This window comes from Polypterus senegalus, chromosome 4 (genome assembly GCF_016835505.1).
Source record: "Polypterus senegalus isolate Bchr_013 chromosome 4, ASM1683550v1, whole genome shotgun sequence".
NCBI lineage: Eukaryota > Metazoa > Chordata > Cladistia > Polypteriformes > Polypteridae > Polypterus > Polypterus senegalus.
The window spans coordinates 102,149,461-102,172,127 of NC_053157.1; the positions used below are offsets into that span (position 1 = coordinate 102,149,461).

General features: G+C 38.1%; 1 protein-coding gene across 3 annotated transcripts in view; it reads right to left on the bottom strand.

Annotated features, from left to right (window-relative positions):
* Positions 1-22,667, bottom strand: part of smarcad1a (SWI/SNF-related, matrix-associated actin-dependent regulator of chromatin, subfamily a, containing DEAD/H box 1 a) — a 285,741-nt gene that overhangs the window by 79,981 nt on the left and 183,093 nt on the right. For 2 of the 3 annotated variants that reach the window (XM_039751121.1, XM_039751124.1), the window contains exons 16-18: positions 10,788-10,883; positions 5,441-5,558; positions 1,687-1,802 (exon numbers count right to left, since the gene is read on the bottom strand). In XM_039751121.1, coding sequence (XP_039607055.1) covers positions 1,687-1,802; positions 5,441-5,558; positions 10,788-10,883 — 330 coding nt within the window. The remainder of the gene's footprint in view (positions 1-1,686; positions 1,803-5,440; positions 5,559-10,787; positions 10,884-22,667) is intronic. The other variant, XM_039751123.1, reaches the window with a different exon arrangement.

Here is a 22,667-nt window from a genome sequence, read left to right on the forward strand (position 1 = left end):
AATTTATTTTTTTCCTTAGAATTCTACACACAACACCCCATAATGACAACGTGAAAAAAATTTACTTGAGGTTTTTGCAAATTTATTAAAAATAAAAAATGAGAAATCACATGTACATAAGTATTCACAGCCTTTGCCATGAAGCTCAAAATTGAGCTCAGGTGCATCCTGTTTCCCCTGATCATCCTTGACATGTTTCTGCAGCTTAATTGGAGTCCACTTGTGGTAAATTCAGTTGATTGGACATTATTTGGAAAGGCACACACCTGTCTATAGAAGGTCCCACAGTTGACAGCTCATGTCAGAGCACAAACCAAGCATGAAGTCAAAGGAATTGTCTGTAGACCTCCGAGACAGGATTGTCTCAAGGCACAAATCTGGGGAAGGTTACAGAAAAATTTCTGCTGCTTTGAAGGTCCCAATGAGCACAGTGGCCTCCATCATCCGTAAGTGGAAGAAGTTCGAAACCACCAGGACTCTTCCTAGAGCTGGCCAGCCATCTAAACTGAGCGTTCGGGGGAGAAGGGCTTTAGTCAGGTAGTTGACCAAGAACCCAATGGTCACTCTGTCAGAGCTCCAAAGGTCCTCTGTGGAGAGGGGAAAACCTTCCAGAAGGACAACCATCTCTGCAGCAATCCACCAATCAGGCCTGTATGGTAGATTGGCCAGAAGGAAGCCACTCTTTACTAAAAGGCACATGGCAGCCCGCCTGGAGTTTGCCAAGAGACACCGGAAGGACTCTCAGACGATGAGAAACAAAATTCTCTGGTCTGATGAGACAAAGATTGAAGTCTTTGGTGTGAATGCCAGGCGTCACATTTGGAGGAAACAAGGCACCGCTCATCACCAGGCCAATGCCATCCCTATCACAGCATCATGCTGTGGGGATGTTTTTCAGCTGGAGGAACTGGGAGACTAGTCAGGATAAAGGGAAAGATGACTGCAGCAATGTACAGAGGCATCCTGGATGAAAATCTGCTCCAGAGCGCTCTTGACCTAAGACTGGGGTGACGGTTCATCTTTCAGTAGGACAACGACCCTAAGCACACAGCCAAGATATCAAAGGAGTGGCTTCAGGACAACTCTGTGAATGCCCTTGAGTGGTCCAGCCAGAGCCCAGACTTGAATCCGATTGAACATCTCTGGAAAGATCTTAAAATGGCTGTGCACCGACGCTTCCCATCCAACCTGATGGGGCTTGAGAGGTGCTGCACAGAGGAATGGGTGAAACTGGCCAAGGATAGGTTTGCCAAGCTTGGGGCATAATATTCAAAAAGACGAGGCTGTAATTGCTGCCAAAGTCGTATCGACAAAGTATTGATCAAAGGCTGTGAGTACTTATGTACATGTGATTTCTCAGTTATTTTTATTTTTAATCAATTTGCAAAAACCTTAAGTAAACTTTTTTCACGTTGTCATTATGGGGTGGTGTGTGTAGAATTCTGAGGAAAAAACTGAATTTAATCCATTTTGGAATAAGGCTGTAACACAAGAAAATGTGGAAAAAGTGATGTGCTGTGAATACTTTCCGGATGCACTGTATATATATATATATATATATATATATATATATATATATAGATAGATATATATATATATACACATACACACATAGAATCCCCATCCATAGAACTTTCCCAAAAACTGCATGAAATAAAAAGATGAGAGAGATATATGTATTATTACCTCAAGCATCAGTTTAGACATCTGGTTTAACTTATCTTCTGTGTAATATTGGCGATGAAGTAAAGGGTGATTTGCCATTTTCCGAAGCTGCATCATTACATTGCACAATTGTTTCTCTATAACAAAAACAAAAACACAGTAATCAATCCAACTGAGGGCTCATAAGCAGATATGGCTTCCAAGTAAACAACAGTTTGTACAGAATATGAAATGATCATTAAACACATTTTCTATAAATTAAGGTGTGGGTGGGCCAGCATTTACTGTAATTACAAGGGCATGTTTGAACATGGCCAGGCACCAGCTGCACTATGACTTTGACATTTATAACTGGTAGAAAACTAAAACTTTGACATGTATTGTTTAAAATGTCTTTTAATAATAAACTATGCTACAAGTCAAAGGAGGTTATGCTCAAGCTTTATAACTCATTGGTGAAGCCTCATCTGGAGTACTGTATACAGTTTTAGTCTCCAGGCTACAAAAAGGACATAGCAGTGCTGTAAAAGTCCAGGAAAACAGGAGAAAAATTGTGAAGAAAGATTAAAAGGACCGAGTCTTTTCAGTTTAATTAAAAAAAAATTAAGAGGAGACATGATTGACATTTTTTTTTTTTTTTTTAAGAATTGAGTGATAGGACTGGTGAGCTTTGATGTGGCAAATGGCATTTTCTCGTCTAGATTGTCCTAATGTTCTAACATAATTGAATTTCAATGTGCATGCAAGTTGACCGGTCATGTGGTCAGTAAATCCGACATAGCTGCTATTAATTTTATTTCCACCTAAAACATAATTTTCTGTTAAATATGTTTAATTACTGCCAATACTGATGCTCTATGTAAGAAAGGTCAGAGCAGCCTATACTTTCTGAGAAGGTTGGCATCCTTCAACATCTGCAGTAAGATGCTGCAGATGTTCTACCAGACGGTTGTGGCGAGTGCCCTTTTCTACGCAGTGGTGTGCTGGGGTGGCAGCATAAAGATGAAAGACGCCTCACGCCTGGACAAACTTGTTAAGAAGGCAGGCTGTATTGTAGGAGTAAAGTTGGACAGTTTAACATCTGTGGCAGAGCGACGGGCATTAAGCAAACTCCTGTCAATCATGAATAATCCACTGCATCCACTGAACAGTGTCATCTCCAGGCAGAGGAGTAGCTTCAGTGACAGACTTTTGTCACTGTCTTGCTCCACTGACAGACTGAGGAGATCGTTCCTCCCCCACACTATGCGACTCTTCAATTCCACCCAGGGGAGTAAATGCTAACATTAATTTATTTTTTTTTTTTTTATTTTTATTACTATTTAATTTAATATTGTTTCTTTGTATCAGTATACTGCTGCTGGATTATGTGAATTTCCCCTTGGGATTAATAAACTTTCTATCTATCTATCTATCTATCTATCTATCTACTACCTATCTATCTAATTGCAAGTCTGAAAACTGCATCAGTCTCTAAGTACACAAGAAACTGCTTGCCGATTTACACAGTATAAAATTTGATTGAATTAATTTTTCATTTATAGTTTGACTGCAGAATACCTTCATGGTTGTAGGATAAGGGAACTGAAGAATGTATAAATACTATTTTCATGCCAAACAGAGAATGAAGCTCATCTTTTCTTTCCATATATAAGTAACATTTGTGGGCAAGACTATGCACCAGTAAAAGAATTAAAACCTAAATGTGGTACTTCACATTATGTAAACATGGCATATGGCACTTTCCTGGTCTGAATTAGTTCAAGTGGGGTAACTGTCCACTCTAATCTGTAACTACTTCTTCTTCTTCTTGTAACAAACTGATAAAAAAATATTCAAAGTATGGTATTATTCAAACACACTTGCTCCAGTACCATTTTTTCCCTCAACATTTAAAAGATGTTCTTGCAGTAAAAAATCATGTAACAATCAAAAAAATTAAAATTTTACTTCCAAAAAATTTCCAAAAATTCCCTTCTCTGTAGTCTGCACTCATATGTTATCTTAGAACATAAAGCTGCTAATCATTACGACTGTCAAAGTCAATGTTTTTATATTTGTTGAAGAAGAAAACAGTTTGCAGAATTTTGTGCCATGAGAAACTCTTAAAAAAGAGTATAGTACTAGGGTGTTGTACCGTGTTAGCCATTATAAATATAGTGAGAAGTCAAGCAAAATGACACCTTTTGATTGGCTAACTAAAAAGATTACAATATGCAAGCTTTCGAGGCAACTCAGGCCTCTTCTTCAGGCCTTCCCGGAAGCCTACCATAACATTTTCCCCTGTATGACCCCTTCACTGTAATTTACTTTGGAAAAAAAAAAACAAAAATCATCACCATACTATGTGTAGTTGGGAAAATTGTCTTCAAATCTTTACAGTTACATTAATCACAGTTAAAGTTTCAGTCCTCAGAATCTTGCAGTAAAAAAAGAGGAAATATAAACAGTAAGCCACATGTGCTCTAGTGATTTACATGTCATGCGATACAAAATGTTGATCCAAAAAGTTGGGTGATTATTTATATATGTATGAAAAGGTTTTTGAAACACCACACCAATAAATAGACAGTACTGAAGAGTCAGTATGTGAAAACATCACTAGTTCAAAACTCAATTTATTTTGTTTTTGTGTAGTAAGCTTTTCACTGATCGCAGGCACAAAGCAAAATATGGCTAGGTTATACAAGTATTATATCAGTTATTATACAGCCATATTTTTCTTATGTTAGAGGGCTGGAAATCGGTGGTTCATCCCCTCAGCAACACAACAGTATTTCTAGAAATAGTACCCTTTCTATATCTATATTTATATATACACCCCAATTCCAATGAAATTGGGACGTTGTGTAAAACATAAATAAAAACAGAATACAATGATTTGCAGATCCTTTTCAACCTATATTCAATTGAATACACTACAAAGACAAGATATGGAATGTTCAAACTGATAAACTTTATTGTTGTTTTGCAAATCTTCACTCATTTTGAATTTGATGCCTGCAACACGTTCCAAAAAAGCTGGGACAGGGGCATGTTTACCACTGTGTTATATCACCTTTCCTTTTAACAACACTCAATAAGCGTTTGGGAACTAAGGACACTAATTGTTGAAGCTGTGTAGGTGGAATTCTTTCCCATTCTTGCTTGATGTACAACTTCAGTTGCTCAACAGTCTCCATTGTCGTATTTCGCACTTCATAATGCGCCACACATTTTCAATGGGAGACAGGTCTGGACCGCCAATTCAATTCAAATTCTCAGGATGTACCAAACTGCAGATTTTGCCACTCTTAATATTGTAGCAATTTCTCGGATGGGTTTTTTCTGTTTTCGCAGTTTAAGGATGGCTTCTTTCACCTGCATGGAGAGCTCCTTTGACTGCATATTGTCTGTTCACAGCAAAATCTTCCACATGCAAGCACCACACCTCAAATCAACTTCAGGCCTTTTATCTACTTAATTGATAATGACATAACGACGGACTTGTCCACACCTGCCCATGAAATAGCCTTTGAGTCAATTGTCCAATTACTTTTGAGCCCCTGAAATGAAGGGATTGTGTTAAAAAATGCTTTAGTTGCCTCACATTTTTATGCAATTGTTTTGTTCACCCCACTGAATTAAAGCTGAAAGTCTGCACTTCAACTGCACCCGAGTTGTTTCATTTAAAATTGTGGTAATGTACAGAACCAAAATTAGAAAAAAGTTCTCTGTTCAAATATGTATGGACCTAACTTTATATATAAAATCAAGCACAAGAAAAGTCTCATACTGTCACCCTTGTCAGATTTCTTCAGTTGGTCAAAAATTGAGCCATACAGGTTATCCTGAGTTTTTGACATAGGACAAAACTTTATTATTTCTTCTTTTGCTGGAAGCTGATCTAAAACCTGGAAGATAAAATTATAAAACAGTGTATTAATCAAAATTGAACAAATAATGCAAATGGTGCAAATTATTAATGAATGCAAGTAAACTTAAATACAGTACTTTCATGTGCAAATATAAAAAAGTGCTAATGCAAGTCTTTTTTGCGATCAAAAGCACCTGAGTGGTAGTAAATTCTAGCTCAAGCATATATATGAGTCAATGATATGACAAAAGGATTCCTCAATACCTAAAGCACCCCAGACTGACAAAACCAAATCAAGAAGGATCTTAAAATGTTAAGTTCATGTAATGATTAATAGCATAGTTACAGTAAACACATACAACAATGATAGCAATTATGGTTTATTTCTTAATACAGCTGCCAACTACAGTCATGAATAAAAAATATTGGCAAGACGTACAGTGTGTTTGGGTGCCATGAGTATGAATCCCTTTGTAAGGATGGGAAAACTCAAAGACATCACATATAATGTGACTTTTAAAATGATTTTGAAAAGAATTTAGGCTTTTTCATTTTATTTTTTATCATCTTATTTACCATTGAAATTACATGTTTGACTATGTGCTTTTTAAAAATTCTAAGCTTATTGTCTGTTAAAATTAACAGTAGAAAAACAAACTGAAACGTCATATATTAGTCACTGACATGCATAATACAATAGTGAAAATCTTCTGGAGATCAATTTTAAGGGAACACTGGGTGAGGCTGGGCTGAGACTCAAAGAGTATTGCACAGTCTGACTTAATTTCTATTTCTGTCCTTAGAGTGGAAGATCAAAACTTGGAAGAAAGTCAAGCACAATATTTTCACCACTCCTTCTGGTGATGCAGTATTAAAAAAAAAAAAACAGACCTTAAAAGAAAGAGGTCGTCAGTTTACAGACCAGGGTCACATTTTTAAAACTCGTTTAAGCACAAAACGATCGATGCCCAGAAGAAAACTTGATAGTAAAACTTACACATATTTATAGTAACTCTGAACTATCAGTACTCAACATTTCAAAATGATGACACCCTTGATAAATTATGGAAATACAGCCAAACCAGCTAATTAACAACTGACACACATAATTAATATCGCTGAGCTTTTATTATAATGTGTGTGTAAGAGCCAATCCTAGAAGGTTAATGCTAATGTTAAATTCACATAAGCATCTGCTTAATTTCAATAGTGTATCAGTTTCTCATAGTTATTTAGATTATGGTATAGTCTTTTACCTCATGTAAGTTAATATGGCGCAGTGGTATTGCTGCTGCCTCACAGTTAGGACACCCGGGTTCGCTTCCCGGGTCCTCCCCGTGTCTGTGTGGGTTTTCTCCGGGTACTCCGGTTTCCTCCCACAGTCCAAAGACACGCAGGTTAGGTGCATTGGTGATTCTAAATTGTCTCTAGTGTGTGCTTGGTGTGTGGGTGTGTGTGTGTGTGCACCCTGCGGTGGGCTGGCGCCCTGCCCGGGGTTTGTTTCCTGCCTCACCTCCGGTGTTGGCTGGAATTGGCTCCAGCAGACCCCCCGTGACCCTGTAGTTAGGATATAGCGGGTTGGATAATGGATGGATGGAAGTTAATATGAAATAGATATTACTTAGCTATATCTGTATAATAGAACGTTAAGTTAGTTTTTAGAAATAGTCACAATTCTAGAAGGATGAACTTTTGCAATAGTTTGCAAATAGGATATTGGCAGTTTTCTGAATGTTCTACATGTAATATAACTGTATGACCAAATTTAGGGAGGAATGAAACAAGACAAATAAGCCTTAAACAGAACTTTCTTAAAAGAAGAACTTGTCTTTGTAATCATTTTTTCTCTACTTCTGCATGAACTGCTTGCTTTGAATTTTAATAAAACTTTTAAAACAAAGATATTTGGATTGTGGAATTGTGATAGCCTGGCTTGGGTTTCAGTAGACTGACTGAGCAACCAAGGGATGGAGTAGGAGAGACTCAGACTAAAAAAATATTCAAAATCAGGAATCTGTTTTATTCCAGCAGTGTCCATACTATTTTACAAAGATATGTCTTGCAAAAAAATATATACAAAGTCCAATGCAAAGACACTTATAAAATGAAAAAAAATCAGTGCAGGTGTTACAATTTTTACAGTGGTTTCCAAATCAAAGACCAAAACAGAAAAAAAAATTCCCACCTCCTTCATCCAGCTACAAAATGGATAATAAAGGACAGGCTAAAAAAAAAAATCGAAACAAAATGAATAAACTAAGCATCTACTATATGACAGACAGATAGATAGATGGATTGATAGCTAGACCTGAGCCAAGCTTCAACTCCTTTATGCCCACTGTGTTAGAAGCCATTTCCCAACAGGATTCTGTATAGCATGGGTGTACAAGCCAACATAAAAACACAATCAACAGCAATGTCTAGTATCCCTAATGTAATAAGGGCAACTGACTACACTCCTATTGCATTAAGGCCACTTAGTAAGAGTGAAGCTGCTTTTGTCAACCTTAAACAGTTTCATTTCATTAATATACAAGTCACCTCTGATGACAAGGATCAACGCACAAATCATTTACTTTTGGGGCAAAAAAGCTTTGACTGACAACTTGCTGATAGTGCTGTATGTGATGACTGATTTTTTGGTAAGGTAACTAACTGGCTGACACTTTAATATTTCATATCGCCAACGCTATTCCTTATAACTGAAATCATGTCCTTACATATTCCAAACATATTCAAATACTTCAAACAAGCATAAGTCTCTTTCAGGAGTGAATCGAGCTCTATGTGTAGTCGAAGGGGACAGTCCCATCCCTCAATTAAAAGAATAGAAAATCTTCCTCTTCATAGGGGCGTGCCTTGGAAGCAGGACCCCTAACAGGAACAGGGGATGTCTGGGGGTGAAGAGAGACAAGGCAGTGAGACAAAAGGCCAGCTGCTGTACAGGCTTTTAAATGTTCGAAGCACCGCACAAAATGCAGATCACGAGGCACGGCAGCAGCAACCAGCAGCTGATCGAGCAAAGAGGAGGATAAAAAAAATATATATTTGTTTCCCATTGTATCACTGTTTAAGAGGAGGTTTCAGAGGAGAGACCGCGTCTCCTTGGGATGCGTTCAGCCCCCCTCTTCACAAAGCGAGTGCCAGAAACGCAAGGTGGCTAGTGCGTAATACAGGCAGTGGTGTGTGTGTGTGTGTATATATCTGACTATAAAATGATCTGGTCAAAAATATCATCAATAACCAGGTTAAATTTGCAAGAGATATCACAGTAGATGGTAGGGCAGATAGTTTAGCTCATTCTACTTTGAGGGATTTGGGTGGCACATAGGTTTGGACAGATCTGTAGAGGATTAAGTTCAATATAAGTAAAGTATTACATTTAGGAAGTTAAAATTTTAGATTTGAATACACAAGGAGGGTCTGAAACTTGACAGTACACCTTATAAGGAGGACCAAGGAGTCAAAAATGGACTTACCACTATCTAAATCCAGGAAGTGTATAGAAGCCATAAAAAAGATAATAAGGTGTTATGATGTACTCCACATCTTGTGATATACAAGTCAAGGAAGAATATGGTTAAGTTATATAAAGCAGTAGCGACGCCTCACTTGGACTACTGTATTATATTTTGTATTTCACATTTCAAAAAAAATATTCAGAGAAGAGCGACTAGGCTGATCTCATGACTAAGCAGTATGATCTGTGAGAGACTGAAGGAGTTAAACCTTTTCAGTTTAAGCAAATAGAGATTAAGAGGGAACATGATTAAAAGTTTTTAAAACTATGAAAAGAATTGGTAAAGTATATCCCAGGTGTTACTGTAGAATAAATTCTAGGACACAAATACGTGGACAAAGTTGGAAACTTTTCAAAGGCAGATTTCGTACAAATTTTAGAAAGTTTCTCTTTACACACAAATTACCAATCAGTGTGTTAGAGAGACCTTCAAATCTTGACTCTATCTATGACACTATTATGTCAATGTAGATGAACAAGATTTACAAGCTCATTTGGCTGAATGACCCGTTCTCATCACAAAATTTCTAGTGTTCTCTGAATTTCAGCATTCGCCTTCACTGTGACACACTTTACACATACACCTAATCATACTCATCTCTGTTCTTTACAGTTATGACTTAATTGGCTATGTCTCACTCCTACAGAACAGAATATACCTAGCACAGCATTCATAAATGTTTCCCTGCAATGATAGCACGTCTCAACCCTTTTCAAGTAATACCTTCACCATCTGCTTTGTGATCTGGAACACATTTCACTTTCCTTCCTCATTCTGCAGGTCAGTTGTAAACTCTTGTCTCTTTGCTACTTATATTTGCTTTTTGAGCATTTCACTTTGCTTCACATATCACCCTGTCACCGTTATAGTACCTCCCATTTTCCTTAATTGCCATTCCACCAGCACGTTCAACTGTGACTTAGCAGTCACATTATCCAACTGAAGAATTCTGGCATTTTTCATCACTTCCGACTTCACAACTGTTGATTCTGTTACCAATGTTTCCAAAACAACAACATATCGCTATAGCAAATTTTCATACAAATGATGTAGCTCAAAGTGCTTTACAAGATTTTACAGAAGTAGTTATATTCAAAGAAAAACAAATTAAAATTAGACAAATAGCATACAAACACAAAAAATACACACATACATAAGGTAGATAAATGACTAAAGGAAATAGAGTCCTTTAAAATTTCTAAATGACAGATGAGTGATAAAGTGAGTTGGTTAGGGTGAAGTGGGGAAAAAAAAATTGTAGGGGCATTCTGCCTAACAAATGTTCTTAAGTCATTCTTTATACTTTTTTGTATTTTTCACACTATCCTACTTCAGCTTCTAGACCTTCACAATCATTACATAATTTTGTCCATGCCTAACATTTTGAAAATACAAATTGGGATTTATGTTAACACTTAAAGGATGACAGGTCAAGAATATCATCAATAAGCAGGTTAAGATTACAAAAGATACCACAGTAGATGATAGGGCAGATAGTTTAGCTCATTCTACTTTGTTACAGAGGGATTTGGGTGGCACATAGGTTTGGACAGATTTGCAGCGAATGAAGTTCAAGTTACTTCTTTTTTTCTCTAATAGGCACATATACTAAGATAGATTACTTATTTCAAAAATTCTTTAACATTACAAAGCTACCATTTTTGTGTTTGAGACAATAGTAAATTAGGTTATATAAACAGAATTTTGAATTTTAAAATAAAATATCTAAAGGAATAAATTCACACCTCCCTCTTGACTCTCCTCAGAATGAAAGGCTTCATAATTTGCTTAGCATGTGCTATTCTTTCTTGTTCAAAAATGCTTTGCTCCTCAGAAGTTTTCTGTAAATAAAAAAAATAATTATTCAAAAAAATCTATTGCAAATTACACATGTACAATTTAAAATTTTAACCATTACAATACTGAAATGAATACATATGCTTTTTGTTTTTACCCACGTATAATAAATTGAGGCAGTATGGTTAGGCTTTTAAATTTTCTACTGTTACTAATTATGTTCTTATATATTTTTTCTAATTAGGCAAATGTCAGAGAAAAAATTCAATCCAATAACCTTATTTTAAAGGTCCTCACTTCATCTTTCTATACTGTGCTAAACTGAGACAAATTACTTTCTTCCTATAGGATTTGTGCCTAAAACAAGTAATCACTTAAATAAAATAGCTATTGTTAACTTACTGTTTTAATTGCATTCTATGTGTTATGTTTTGTAGTAAGTAGGAAAAATCATGTAACCAAGATAATTTTGCTGCACTTACTATTTGGAACAGACAAAGCTGACTTATAGGACAAAGAAATACATTTGTTACAGAAATTGCTATAGGGGACATTTTTCTATGAGACTTGGTTGACGTTTCTGACCAAACAGTATGGTTGTTGTAGTTAACAGATTGAAAGATGAAAAAAGATGAAGGGACAAATGCTCTGTCATCTGAAACAGAAGAACCCTTTGAAACATATTTTGGTAATGCAGCAAAACAATCCTGAATACAGCCAAACAGAAGAACAAGGTGTTGCATTCTGGAGTAATTCATTTCCCAATATGCAATAGTTCAAGATTTATAAGTATAATATACCAATTACCACAGGGGTGTGGAAATCAAATTTGTTTCTACTTGCCCACGGACAAGTAAACTTAGAAAATCCACTTGTCCGCCAGCTAAATTCACTTGCCCATAAACAAATAACAAAAGTGAAAAATAGTTTATTTTTTCTGATTTCTTTTATTGATACCAAAACTGCCTTCCATTTTAAAACTGAAAAAAGTTCTTTCAGGGAGTAGTATTTTGCCACCTTGCTCTAAAACAGTATATAAAAGATTCCCTTATCATTTTAATTCACTAATAAACAATGCCTTCATTAGTTCTGTTTCACATATTACAGTTACATAACAGAACAATGTCCTGATTCATTTTCTGCCATATTCTTAGCTTTTGTCTTGCAACATCTTCGCCCCCAAGAATCTTGTACCATCTCGGACAGCATGGGCTGAATGCTGTTCATTTCTGCTTGAGCTGAACTGCATGGTTCCTGGACTGAGGGTCCTGCAGAAGTGGATGCTGATGACTTTTCAGGTTTTTTATGAGGGATGTGCCTGTTGCCAGGTGACAGCCAGAATTTCACAGCTGGTCATAGGTCAAACTCTTCTAAAGAAGCATTATTGAACAGCCTAGCATAACGCTCAACCCTTCGAGCATTCAGCTTTAGAAAACGCTTTTTCAATTGAACCAACCTTTTTCTTACTTTTAGACTCATTCCTCTACCTGACGTACTAAACCCCCAGTTCCTATCCTTTTTCTTTCTGCACATAACCAATCACCACACGATAAACGTCTTTGTGAAATTAAAACTAGTTATAAGCTTAGACCTCTGAATGTATGGTATAATTAAATATGTATAATGAATATTTTTTTAAAGTTCTGAAAACTCTGAGGTCTAGGTTTATAACTAGTTTTAAATTCACAAAGACGTGTGGTGATTGGTTATATGGAGAAAGACAAAGGAAGGATAGGAACTGGGGGTTTAGTACGTAAGATAGACACAGCAAACATGCAATAAAGAAAGCATGCTCAGAAAAACATCCATTGAATTCTGCGTTCGTGTCTCCGACCTCCAGATCATTAACCCAACATTTACACAATATTTCAGTTAAACCTGTGCGATACCCATTCAAATATCCAGTTTTTTGGAGCCTTGTCACACCTGCCATAAAGTTCTCTACACTGAACGTAGACCTTAGGACCCCTTAATGCAAGGGAGCAGCACTACAGCCACGCCACCGTGCCCCCCACCACCCATATTTAATACATGCTTTAATGCATTTCATCGTGAAAAGATATCAAGTATTTATCTTAGTATTCTGAACGTTCATTGAGTAGGAATATCATGAAGTCAATGTGCAGCGATCGCTGCCGGCGCTTCCTCAGTGCAAGAGAAAGTCAGTTTAAGAAGCACGCAGAGATTAACAACTGGGTCGGGAAACACTAAATATAAAGCATTTAATGTGCTACATTAATTTATGACGGGGTTTGAAAAAATCTAGTAAATGAAACATTCATTTTAAGATGAAGTTTAGTTTGTGACATTCTACTGACAAAATAAACTACGAGAATGAAGTCAATATTTCGACTTTAGTCTCAATGTAAATGTCGCGAATAAAGTGGAAATGTTGAGAATAAAGTCAACATGTCAACATTTTTTCTTCACCGTGGCCTTAATACACTCCCGTAGGTTTTTCAGGGCCTGTTGGGCCAGTTTAAATCAAGAAATGATCCATTTCTCATCCACGATGCTACTTGTTTCAGTTTCAGCAACACGCATATAGCGAGAACGTGCTTACCGCAGTGCATTATGGGTTATGCAGGTAATTCCTAATGACGTATTCGAAATTCAGCAAGAGGTTACATTTCCAAAGAAGTAAATATTACCGATGTTGTAGGGAAAAAATAATCGCGTCTAAGTGAAGATTTTTATAGATATTTCATAACATTTGGAAACGGTTAGAATGTGACAGATAGATAGATAGATAGATAGATAGATAGATAGATAGATAGATAGATAGATAGATAGATAGATAGATAGATAGATAGATAGATAGATAGATAGATAGATACTTTATTAATCCCAAGGGGAAATTCACATAATCCAGCAGCAGTATACTGATATAAAGAAACAATATTAAATAGTAATAAAAATGAAAAAATTTAAAAAAAATAAATAAATAAATAAAGCAGACAATAACTTTGAGTAATGTTAGCATTTACTCCCCCGGGTGGAATTGATGAGTCGCGTAGTGTGGGGGAGGAACGATCTCCTCAGTCTGTCAGTGAAGCAGGACAGTGACAAAAGTTGTTAAATTTAAAAAAAAACTGACAGCGCGAAATCAACTTGTTTAATATGAAAAATTCTATAATCAAAAACGATCTATAGACAGCTCATCAAAATTGATGTTGTCACACAATAAATTTCTTAACTCCTCAATATATCACAACCTATCGCAAATTTGAGGAAAGATTATCTGCCCAACAAGCTTTATGTGGTGAAAACATTTGCATTGTACGTGAAATGACCGCATTTTTATGTAGAAACAATGAATTTTATCAATAACTAGCAAAACACCTGTGCTTCGCAGCGGAGAAGTAGTGTGTTAAAGAAGTTATGAAAAAAGAAAAGGAAACATTTTAAAAATAACGTATGATGATTGACAATGTAATTGTTTTGTCATTATCATGAGTTGCTGGCATATATATATATATATATATACACACACATATACACACACATACAGACACACATTTACATACACTTATATATATCTATCTATCTATCTATATCTATATATATATATATATATCTATATGTATATATCTATCTATATGTATATGTATCTATACTAATAAAAGGCAAAGCCCTCACTCACTCACTGACTCATCACTAATTCTCAAACGTCCCGTGTAGGTAGAAGGCTGATATTTGGCAGGTTCATTCCTTACAGCTTCCTTACAAAAGTTGGGCAGGTTTTATATCGAAATTCTACGCGTAATGGTCATAACTGGAAGCTGTTTTCTCCATTTACTGTAATGGAGATGAGCTTGAACGCCGTGGGGCGGAGTTTAGTGTGACATCATCACGCCTCCCGTAATCACGCAGTACATAGAAAACCAGGAAGACCTCCAAAAGCGCTGAAGAAAACATGCATTATATAATTGAGAAGGCAGCGAAACAATAAGAAGCGAGCGAGTGACATATACAACCATATTCATGAGTTCTGCTACTTCGGAAACAAAGCACGATGTAAACCTACACTTTAAATTAAGTTCATAGACAGGCTTCCGCTGGCGTTTGTAATTTAGTGCCTGCCCATATAAGGCCGTCCGTCAGCGGCAATCAATAGCAAACTCCACTAAATATTCACGGGTGAAGGACTGTGCTTATGGAGAGGAAGATGAGATGGTCAGGGTGGTGTTTGACACAAACTCAGCTAAACTGCGAGAGAAAGGACTAAGGTAACATTAAATACAGCCATGGACATAGCACGAGATGGCACCAGCACAGCTGGGAACCTTCGATGCATGTACACGAAGGCTCACGTGAACTGGCGCAGTGCACAGATAAAAGCAACAGTTCCAAAGAGCTGAACAAAACCGAATTACACAATTGAAAAGGCAGCAAAAATATGAAGCGTCTGATACAAGCATATTCATAAATCCAGCTACTGCGGAAACAAAGCACACGGTGGAAAAAGTCAATGTCCCGCTAAAGGAAGACAGTGTAAAAAAAAACCCCGTGCATGCAGTGTGTCAGGTCTCAGATAAAGAAGAAGACGAGCTGTTTATTGATGCAGTAAGAAACGAATCGATGAAACCTGTCATCTTTACAACGATTGACAAACACGGAATGTAACTTGAACACAACACATCCTACAAATACGAACCTGATTGAAAGAAATAATGATAATCAAATCCTTGATGACAGCAACACTCACAAAACAAATACTGTATATTGACAGTCATGTTACGTTATTTTTAAAATGTTCCCTTTTCTTTTCTAGCTTTTTAACACACTACTTCTCGCTGCATACGCGGGTATATATATATGTATATATATATCCCGATCTACATACTCGAATAATGGATACTTTATTAGCCATCAATGATTGTTTTGGTAAAGCCATACTCAGTGTATTCATTAGATGAGCGGTAAAAAGTAAGAGCGAGGGAGGATGACTTATTGAGGCATGCAGGCTGTAGTCGCGTCAACTCTATCTGAATTGCGATCACATTTGAAAAAATATATCTTTTCAAGTTCTATTTAGTCCATATGTGTCAAACTCAAGGGCAGGGCCACATCCGCCCGGCGTAATTATATCCGCCCGAGATCATTTTATATACTGTATTATTGTTATTAATGGCCGGGTATATGAAGCGCTGGTAACACAATAAACTACAGATCCCATAATGCAGCGCTTCAGCTGCCTTGCGAACACTTACCACGTTAATCAAGTCTAGCTTATGATGCTGCAAGTTATTGCGAAGCTAGCTCACACGATGCTGAAGAGAAAAGTTGATTCTGAAAATAGAGCCTTTAAAACCGATGGGAGGCTGAGTATATGTTTACTGAACCCGTGTGTCTCATTTGTGGAGCTAATGTGGCTGTAATTACAGAATTTAATCTAAGGCGGCACTATGAGACAAAACATCAGGGTAACCTGAATGCAATGCAGAAGATACAGAAAGCAGAAGAATTAAATAAGAATCTGACACTTCAGCGGACGTTTTACCCGTGCACAATCACAAAGTGATTTCAAGTGAAGCTGCTTTTATGGGAGACACAAATGCACCAGTGCAACCCTGTTGCCAAGTAATGTTAAACCAAGTCGTCACTACGGTGTTCCCAAATCGCACTTTGCTGATAAACTGAGCACTGCGCACTGAGTTTGCACGGCGCTTTGGTGACTTTGAAGAACAAAAAGTCCGTCTACATGCGGCTCGAACCTTGTGCATGTTTGGTAGCACATATCTGTGTGAGAAGCTCTTCTCAGTGATAAAGACTAACAAAACAGCACACAGGAGTCGCCTCACTGATGAGCACCTGCAATCCATCCTGAGAATCTCCACAACACAGAACCTCACACCAAACATAAAGAACTGTTGCCAAAAAAGATGCCAGGCGTCCAGCTCTAAAATGACATATGAGCAAAGACAACTGAATGATTTGATTTGTTATTGCTGAAAGGAACACATTTTATTTATATTTCCAGGTTTTGTTATGCAGCATGTTCATATTTGAATTTGTATAATTTTGACAGGATATATTTTTATGGAGAGCAAAATCTTTTGGGATATTTAAAATCTAAGTTTATTTTTATATAAAATTACATAAGAGTAAAGAAATTTGAATGTTTGTTCTTTTAACGTTACTTTATTTCTAACTTGTATAATTTAGACAGGATATATTTTTATGGAGAGCAAAATATTATAAGTTGTTTAAGGTTTGAGTTGATTTATTCAGGAATAATATTCCTGTCTGTTTTACCATTCCTACCAAAGATATTTCTGTCGACTAAATAAAAATTCCTTCTATTTAAAATTTAAATAGAACTTGAACAAATACAATAGTTCATAATATCCACGCAGACTTGCATGTAAGAGCGGAGTTATCCGTTTTAACAAGCAGCGTATTGCACTGATCTGAAATAGCTGTGTGTGTATATATGTAGATATGTATGTATATGTGTGTATATATGTGTGTGTATGTATGTATGTATGTATGTATGTGTGTGTGTGTATATATATATATATATGTATACTGTATATATATATATGTGTATATATATGTATATATATATATATATATACATACACAGTATATATATATATATATATGACAACAACACTCATCACTCACAACAGTGACAAAACAATTACATTGACAATCATGTTACGTTGTTATTAAAATGTTTCCTTTTCTTTTTCATTGCTTCTTTAACACACTACTTCTCCGCTGCGAAGCGCGGGTATTTTGCTAGTATCTATATATACAGTATATACAGGGTGGGCCATTTATATTGATAAACCTTAATAAAATGGGAATGGTTGGTGATATTAACTTCCTTTTTGTGGCACATTAGTATATGTGAGGGGGGAAACTTTTCAAGATGGGTGGTGACCATGGTGGCCATTTGGAAGTCGGCCATTTTGGATCCAACTTTTGTTTTTTCAATAGGAAGAGGGTCATGTGACACATCAAACTTATTGGGAATTTCACAAGAAAAACAATGGTGTGCTTGGTTTTAACGTAACTTTATTCTTTCATGAGTTATTTACAAGTTTCTGACCACTTATAAAATGTGTTCAATGTGCTGCCCATTGTCAATGCAACCCACTTTTCCCACTCTTCACACACTGATAGCAACACCGCAGGAGAAATGCTAGCACAGGCTTCCAGTATCCATAGTTTCAGGTGCTGCACATCTTGTATCTTCACAGCATAGACAACTGCCTTCAGATGACCCCAAAGATAAAAGTCTAAGGGGGTCAGATCGGGAGACCTTGGGGGCCATTCAACTGACCCACGACGACCAATCCACTTTCCTGGAAACTGTTCATCTAGGAATGCTCGGACCCGACACCCATAATGTGGTGGTGCACCATCTTGCTGGAAAAATTCAGGGAACGTGCCAGCTTCAGTGCATAAAGAGGGAAACACATCATCATCTAGCAATTTCGCATATCCAGTGGCCTTGAGGTTTCCATTGATGAAGAATGGCCCCACTATCTTTGTACCACACCATACCATCATTTTTTTTGTTCCAACAGTCTTGGAGGGATCTATCCAATGTGGGTTAGTGTCAGACCAATAGCGGTGATTTTGTTTGTTAACTTCACCATTCACATAAAAGTTTGCCTCATCACTGAACAAAATCTTCTGTGTAAACTGAGGGTCCTGTTCCAACTTTTGTTTTGCCCATTCTGCAAATTCAGTGCGCCGATCTGGGTCATCCTCGTTGAGATGCTGCAGTAGCTGGAGTTTGTAAGGGTGCCATTTGTGAGTAGCTAATATCCGCCGAAGGGATGTTCGACTAATGCCACTCTCCGGTGACATGGGGCGAGTGCTACGCTGTGGGCTCTTGCTGAATGAGGCTAGGACAGCCACTGATGTTTCTTCATTAGTGACAGTTTTCATGTGTCCACATTTTGGCAAATCCAACACTGAACCAGTTTGCTAACTGTAGCATGGGAGATGGGTGGTCTCATAGGGTGTCTTGCATTGAAATCTCTTGCAATGACCCGGTTACTGCGTTCACCAGACATCAACACAATTTCTATCCACTCTTCACTTGATAACCTCTGCGACATGTCAATGGCTGTAAACAAAGAGAAACTTGTAAATAACTCATGAAATAATAAAGTTATGTTAAAACCAAGCACACCATTGTTTTTCTTGTGAAATTCCCAATAAGTTTGATGTGTCACATGACCCTCTTCCTATTGAAAAACAAAAGTTGGATCCAAAATGGCCGACTTCCAAATGGCCACCATGGTCACTACCCATCTTGAAAAGTTTCCCCCCTCACATATACTAATGTGCCACAAACAGGAAGTTAATATCACCAACCATTCCCATTTTAATCAGGTGTATCCATATAAATGGCCCACCCTGTATATGTATATGTATATGTATATATATATCTATCTATCTAGATATCTATATCTATATCTCTTCTTTGGGGTGCGAGCAGGTGTTGCTGGGGGTGCCAGAATCCACTGAGGAAGAAAAATTAAAAACATTATTTGTACAAAATCTTAATTTATCTATCCATTCCTAAATAATTAAATGGGCAGGCTATTTCGTATCAGTGCAATACGCTGCTTGTTAAAACATTTGACTCCTAATCTTACGTGCACTTAGTGCTGCGTGGGTATTATGAAGTATCGTATTTGTTCAAGTTCTATTTAAATTTTAAATATAAGTAATTTTTATTTGGTCGACAGAAATATGTTTAGTAGGAATGAAAGTTAAATTTAATCATCACTGCATAAATTTTTCTTCACCATATAAATTTAAAGACTAAATCCAACTGCCTGATGAGCTCATCAGGCAGTACACACTCACTGCACCCACTCTCGCGAATCGAACCTCAGACGTCAGCGCTAAAGGCGAAGCCTCTCATGTTGCGCTAGGGTGTGTGGTTTGTTTATTTGACAGTATATAGATCGGGGTGTGTGTATATATAGGGTGTGTCCCTGAGACTTATTATTTGTAATCGCGAAGCAGAGGCTTACTGTAAATTTGAGGCATTTCAATTGAAATGGGAGATCAGGGGGTATAACGGTAATGCCAGGAATACATTCAGAGTGTGGCGCTCTGCTGTTTTTTTGTGTAGTTGCCTTCACACAGCCTCTCCGTTGCTTTATAAATGAACGCCATATAAAGCCATCACCTTGTCAATTGTGTAATGCGTTTTTTGAACAGGTTTGATGCATGCTCGTACTGCGTTCAGTAAGTTCACGTGAGCTGCTCTCTTCTGTGATGTTACGATGTCCACGGCTTAATATAATGCTAAGTAAGACCCGGCACTTAAAAGTTTCTGGCTGCACTCCGGTTGTAATATGATGAAGCTGCGCGAGGTCACTTTTGAGAATGCAAGTAAAGTTGTCCAGGAGAAAAGCAATCTTGCCTGAAATCAATGGCATCGTTTTGTAGGGTCTGTCCCTGAGACTTATTACTTGTCATCGCGCAGCAGAGCCTTACTGGAAATTGGAGGGATCTGAATTGAAATGGGAGATTAGAGGGTATAAAGGGGACGCGAGGAATACATTGAGTGTGGAGAAACTCTAGAGACAGGGTGTGTATTAACTTGTGGATATTTCTGTGAGTATTTGGTGGCAGTGTGACGAAGTTGCTTCGAAGAGGCGTTACCGTGGAGCTCAGCTCAGAGCGAAATGAGGTGAATGGGAAAGGAGATGATGACGTGACTCCCCCACCCGCCATAACTGTCAATCCCCCACAAACACAGTCGCTCGGAATTTGCATAAGCACAGCCCTTCACCTGCAATTTTAACTTAGTTACAAAGTGATCAAAACTCTCGTTTATATCCTGCGTCCTCTCATTAAACTTATATCCCGCATTACCCGTGGGCATGACAAACGCCAGCGGCAGCCTGTCTATGAACTTAATTTAAACTTTAAGTTTACACCGTGCTTCGTTTCCGAAGTAGCAGCACTCATGAATATGGTTGTAAATATCAGTCGCTCGCTACTTATTGTTTTGCTGCCTTCTCAATTATATAATGCATGTTTTCTTCAGCGCTTTTTGGAGCTCTTCCTGGTTTTCTCATTACTCGTTGATAGTCAGTTCACGTGATTACGTGGGAGGCGCGATGATGTCACACAAAACTCCGCCCCCCACTGCCATCCAGCTCAACTCCATTACAGTATATGGAGAAAAATAGCTTCCATTTATGACCATTACGCGTAGAATTTCGAAATAAAACCTGCACAACTTTTGTAAGTAAGCTGTAAGGAATGAGTCTGCCAAATTTCAGCATTCTACCTATACGGGAACTTGGAGAATTAGTGATGAGTCAGTGAGTGAGTCAGTCAATCAGTGAGGGCTTTGCCTTTTATTAGTATAGATATATAAAAGTTATCGATATTATAATGGAAAATCATCAAATTACATCGTAATGTCGGCATGAAAAAAATGACCACATCTCCAAGGGTGTAAATAGTAGGGTAAAATACTTATGTAAGACCATAAGAGCGATTCCCCTTTGAAAAATCAGCCGTCATTTTATATACAATATTGAAGAGCAATTTGAGACATAAGGAACATGCCTAAGTAGACTGTTTCCGCAAGAAGTACTCACCGAAATGTTTAAAATTTGAAAGTAGAGGTAAAAATGTGCCCTGCACAGCACATATAATTATTTTTTCTCCAGAAAATTGCACTTGTCTGCGGACAACTGAAACCAGAAAAACACGCTTGTCCGACGGTCAATTTACCCGTGTCGGACGAGTCGGGTGTTGGATTTATGCATCCCTGTTCCATCAATGGTGTTTGTGAGCTTCTTTAGATTATCAGAGTTGTGCACTGGATAAACACAGTCCACTCAAAACTATCCATTCATCCACCCTCTTCCGCTTATCCCCAGGTTGCAAGGGCAGTAGCTTGAGCAGAGATGCCCAGACTTCCCTCACCCTGGCCACTCCCTCTAGCTCTTCCGGGGGAATCCCAAGGCGTTCACAGGCCAATTGGCAGACATAATCCCTCCATTGTGTCCTGGGTCTTCCCTGGGGCCTCCACCCGGTTAGACATGCTCAGAACACCTCATGAGGGAGGCGTCCAAGAGGCATTCTGATCAGATGCCTGAACCACCTCATCTGATTCCTCTCGATGTGGAGCAGCGGCTCTACTCTGAGCCCCTCCCGGATGACTGAGCTTCTCACCCAATCTTTAAGGGAAAGCCCAGACACCCTGCGGAGGAAACTAATTTCAGCAGCTTGTATTCATAATCTCGTTTTTTCGGTCACTACCCATAGCTCATGACCATAGGGGAGGGTAGGAACGTAGATCGACTGGTAAACTGAGAGCTTTACCTTACGGCTCAGCTCCATTTTCACCATAACAGACCGATGCAGAGCCTGCATCACTGTGGACACTGCATCGATCCGCCAGTCGATCTCATGCTCCATTCTTCCCTCACTCGTGAACAAGACCCAGAGATACTTGAACTCCTCTACTTGGGGCAGGATCTCGCTCCTAAACCTGAGAGGGCACTCCACCCTTTACCGGCTGAGGACTATGGTCTCGGATTTGGAGGTGCTGATTCCCATCCCAGCCGCTTCACACTCAGCTGCGAACCAATCCAGAGAGAGTTGAAGATCACGGCCTAATGAAGCAAACAGGACATCATCTGCAAAAAGCAGTGACCCAATGCCGAGTTCACCAAACCGGACTCCCTCAACGCCCTGGCTACGCCTATAAATTCTGTCCATAAAAGTTAGGAACAGAATCGGTGACAAAGGGCAGCCCTAGCGGAGTCCAACTCTCACTGGAAACGGGTTCGACTTACTGCGGGCAATGCGGACCAAGCTCTGAC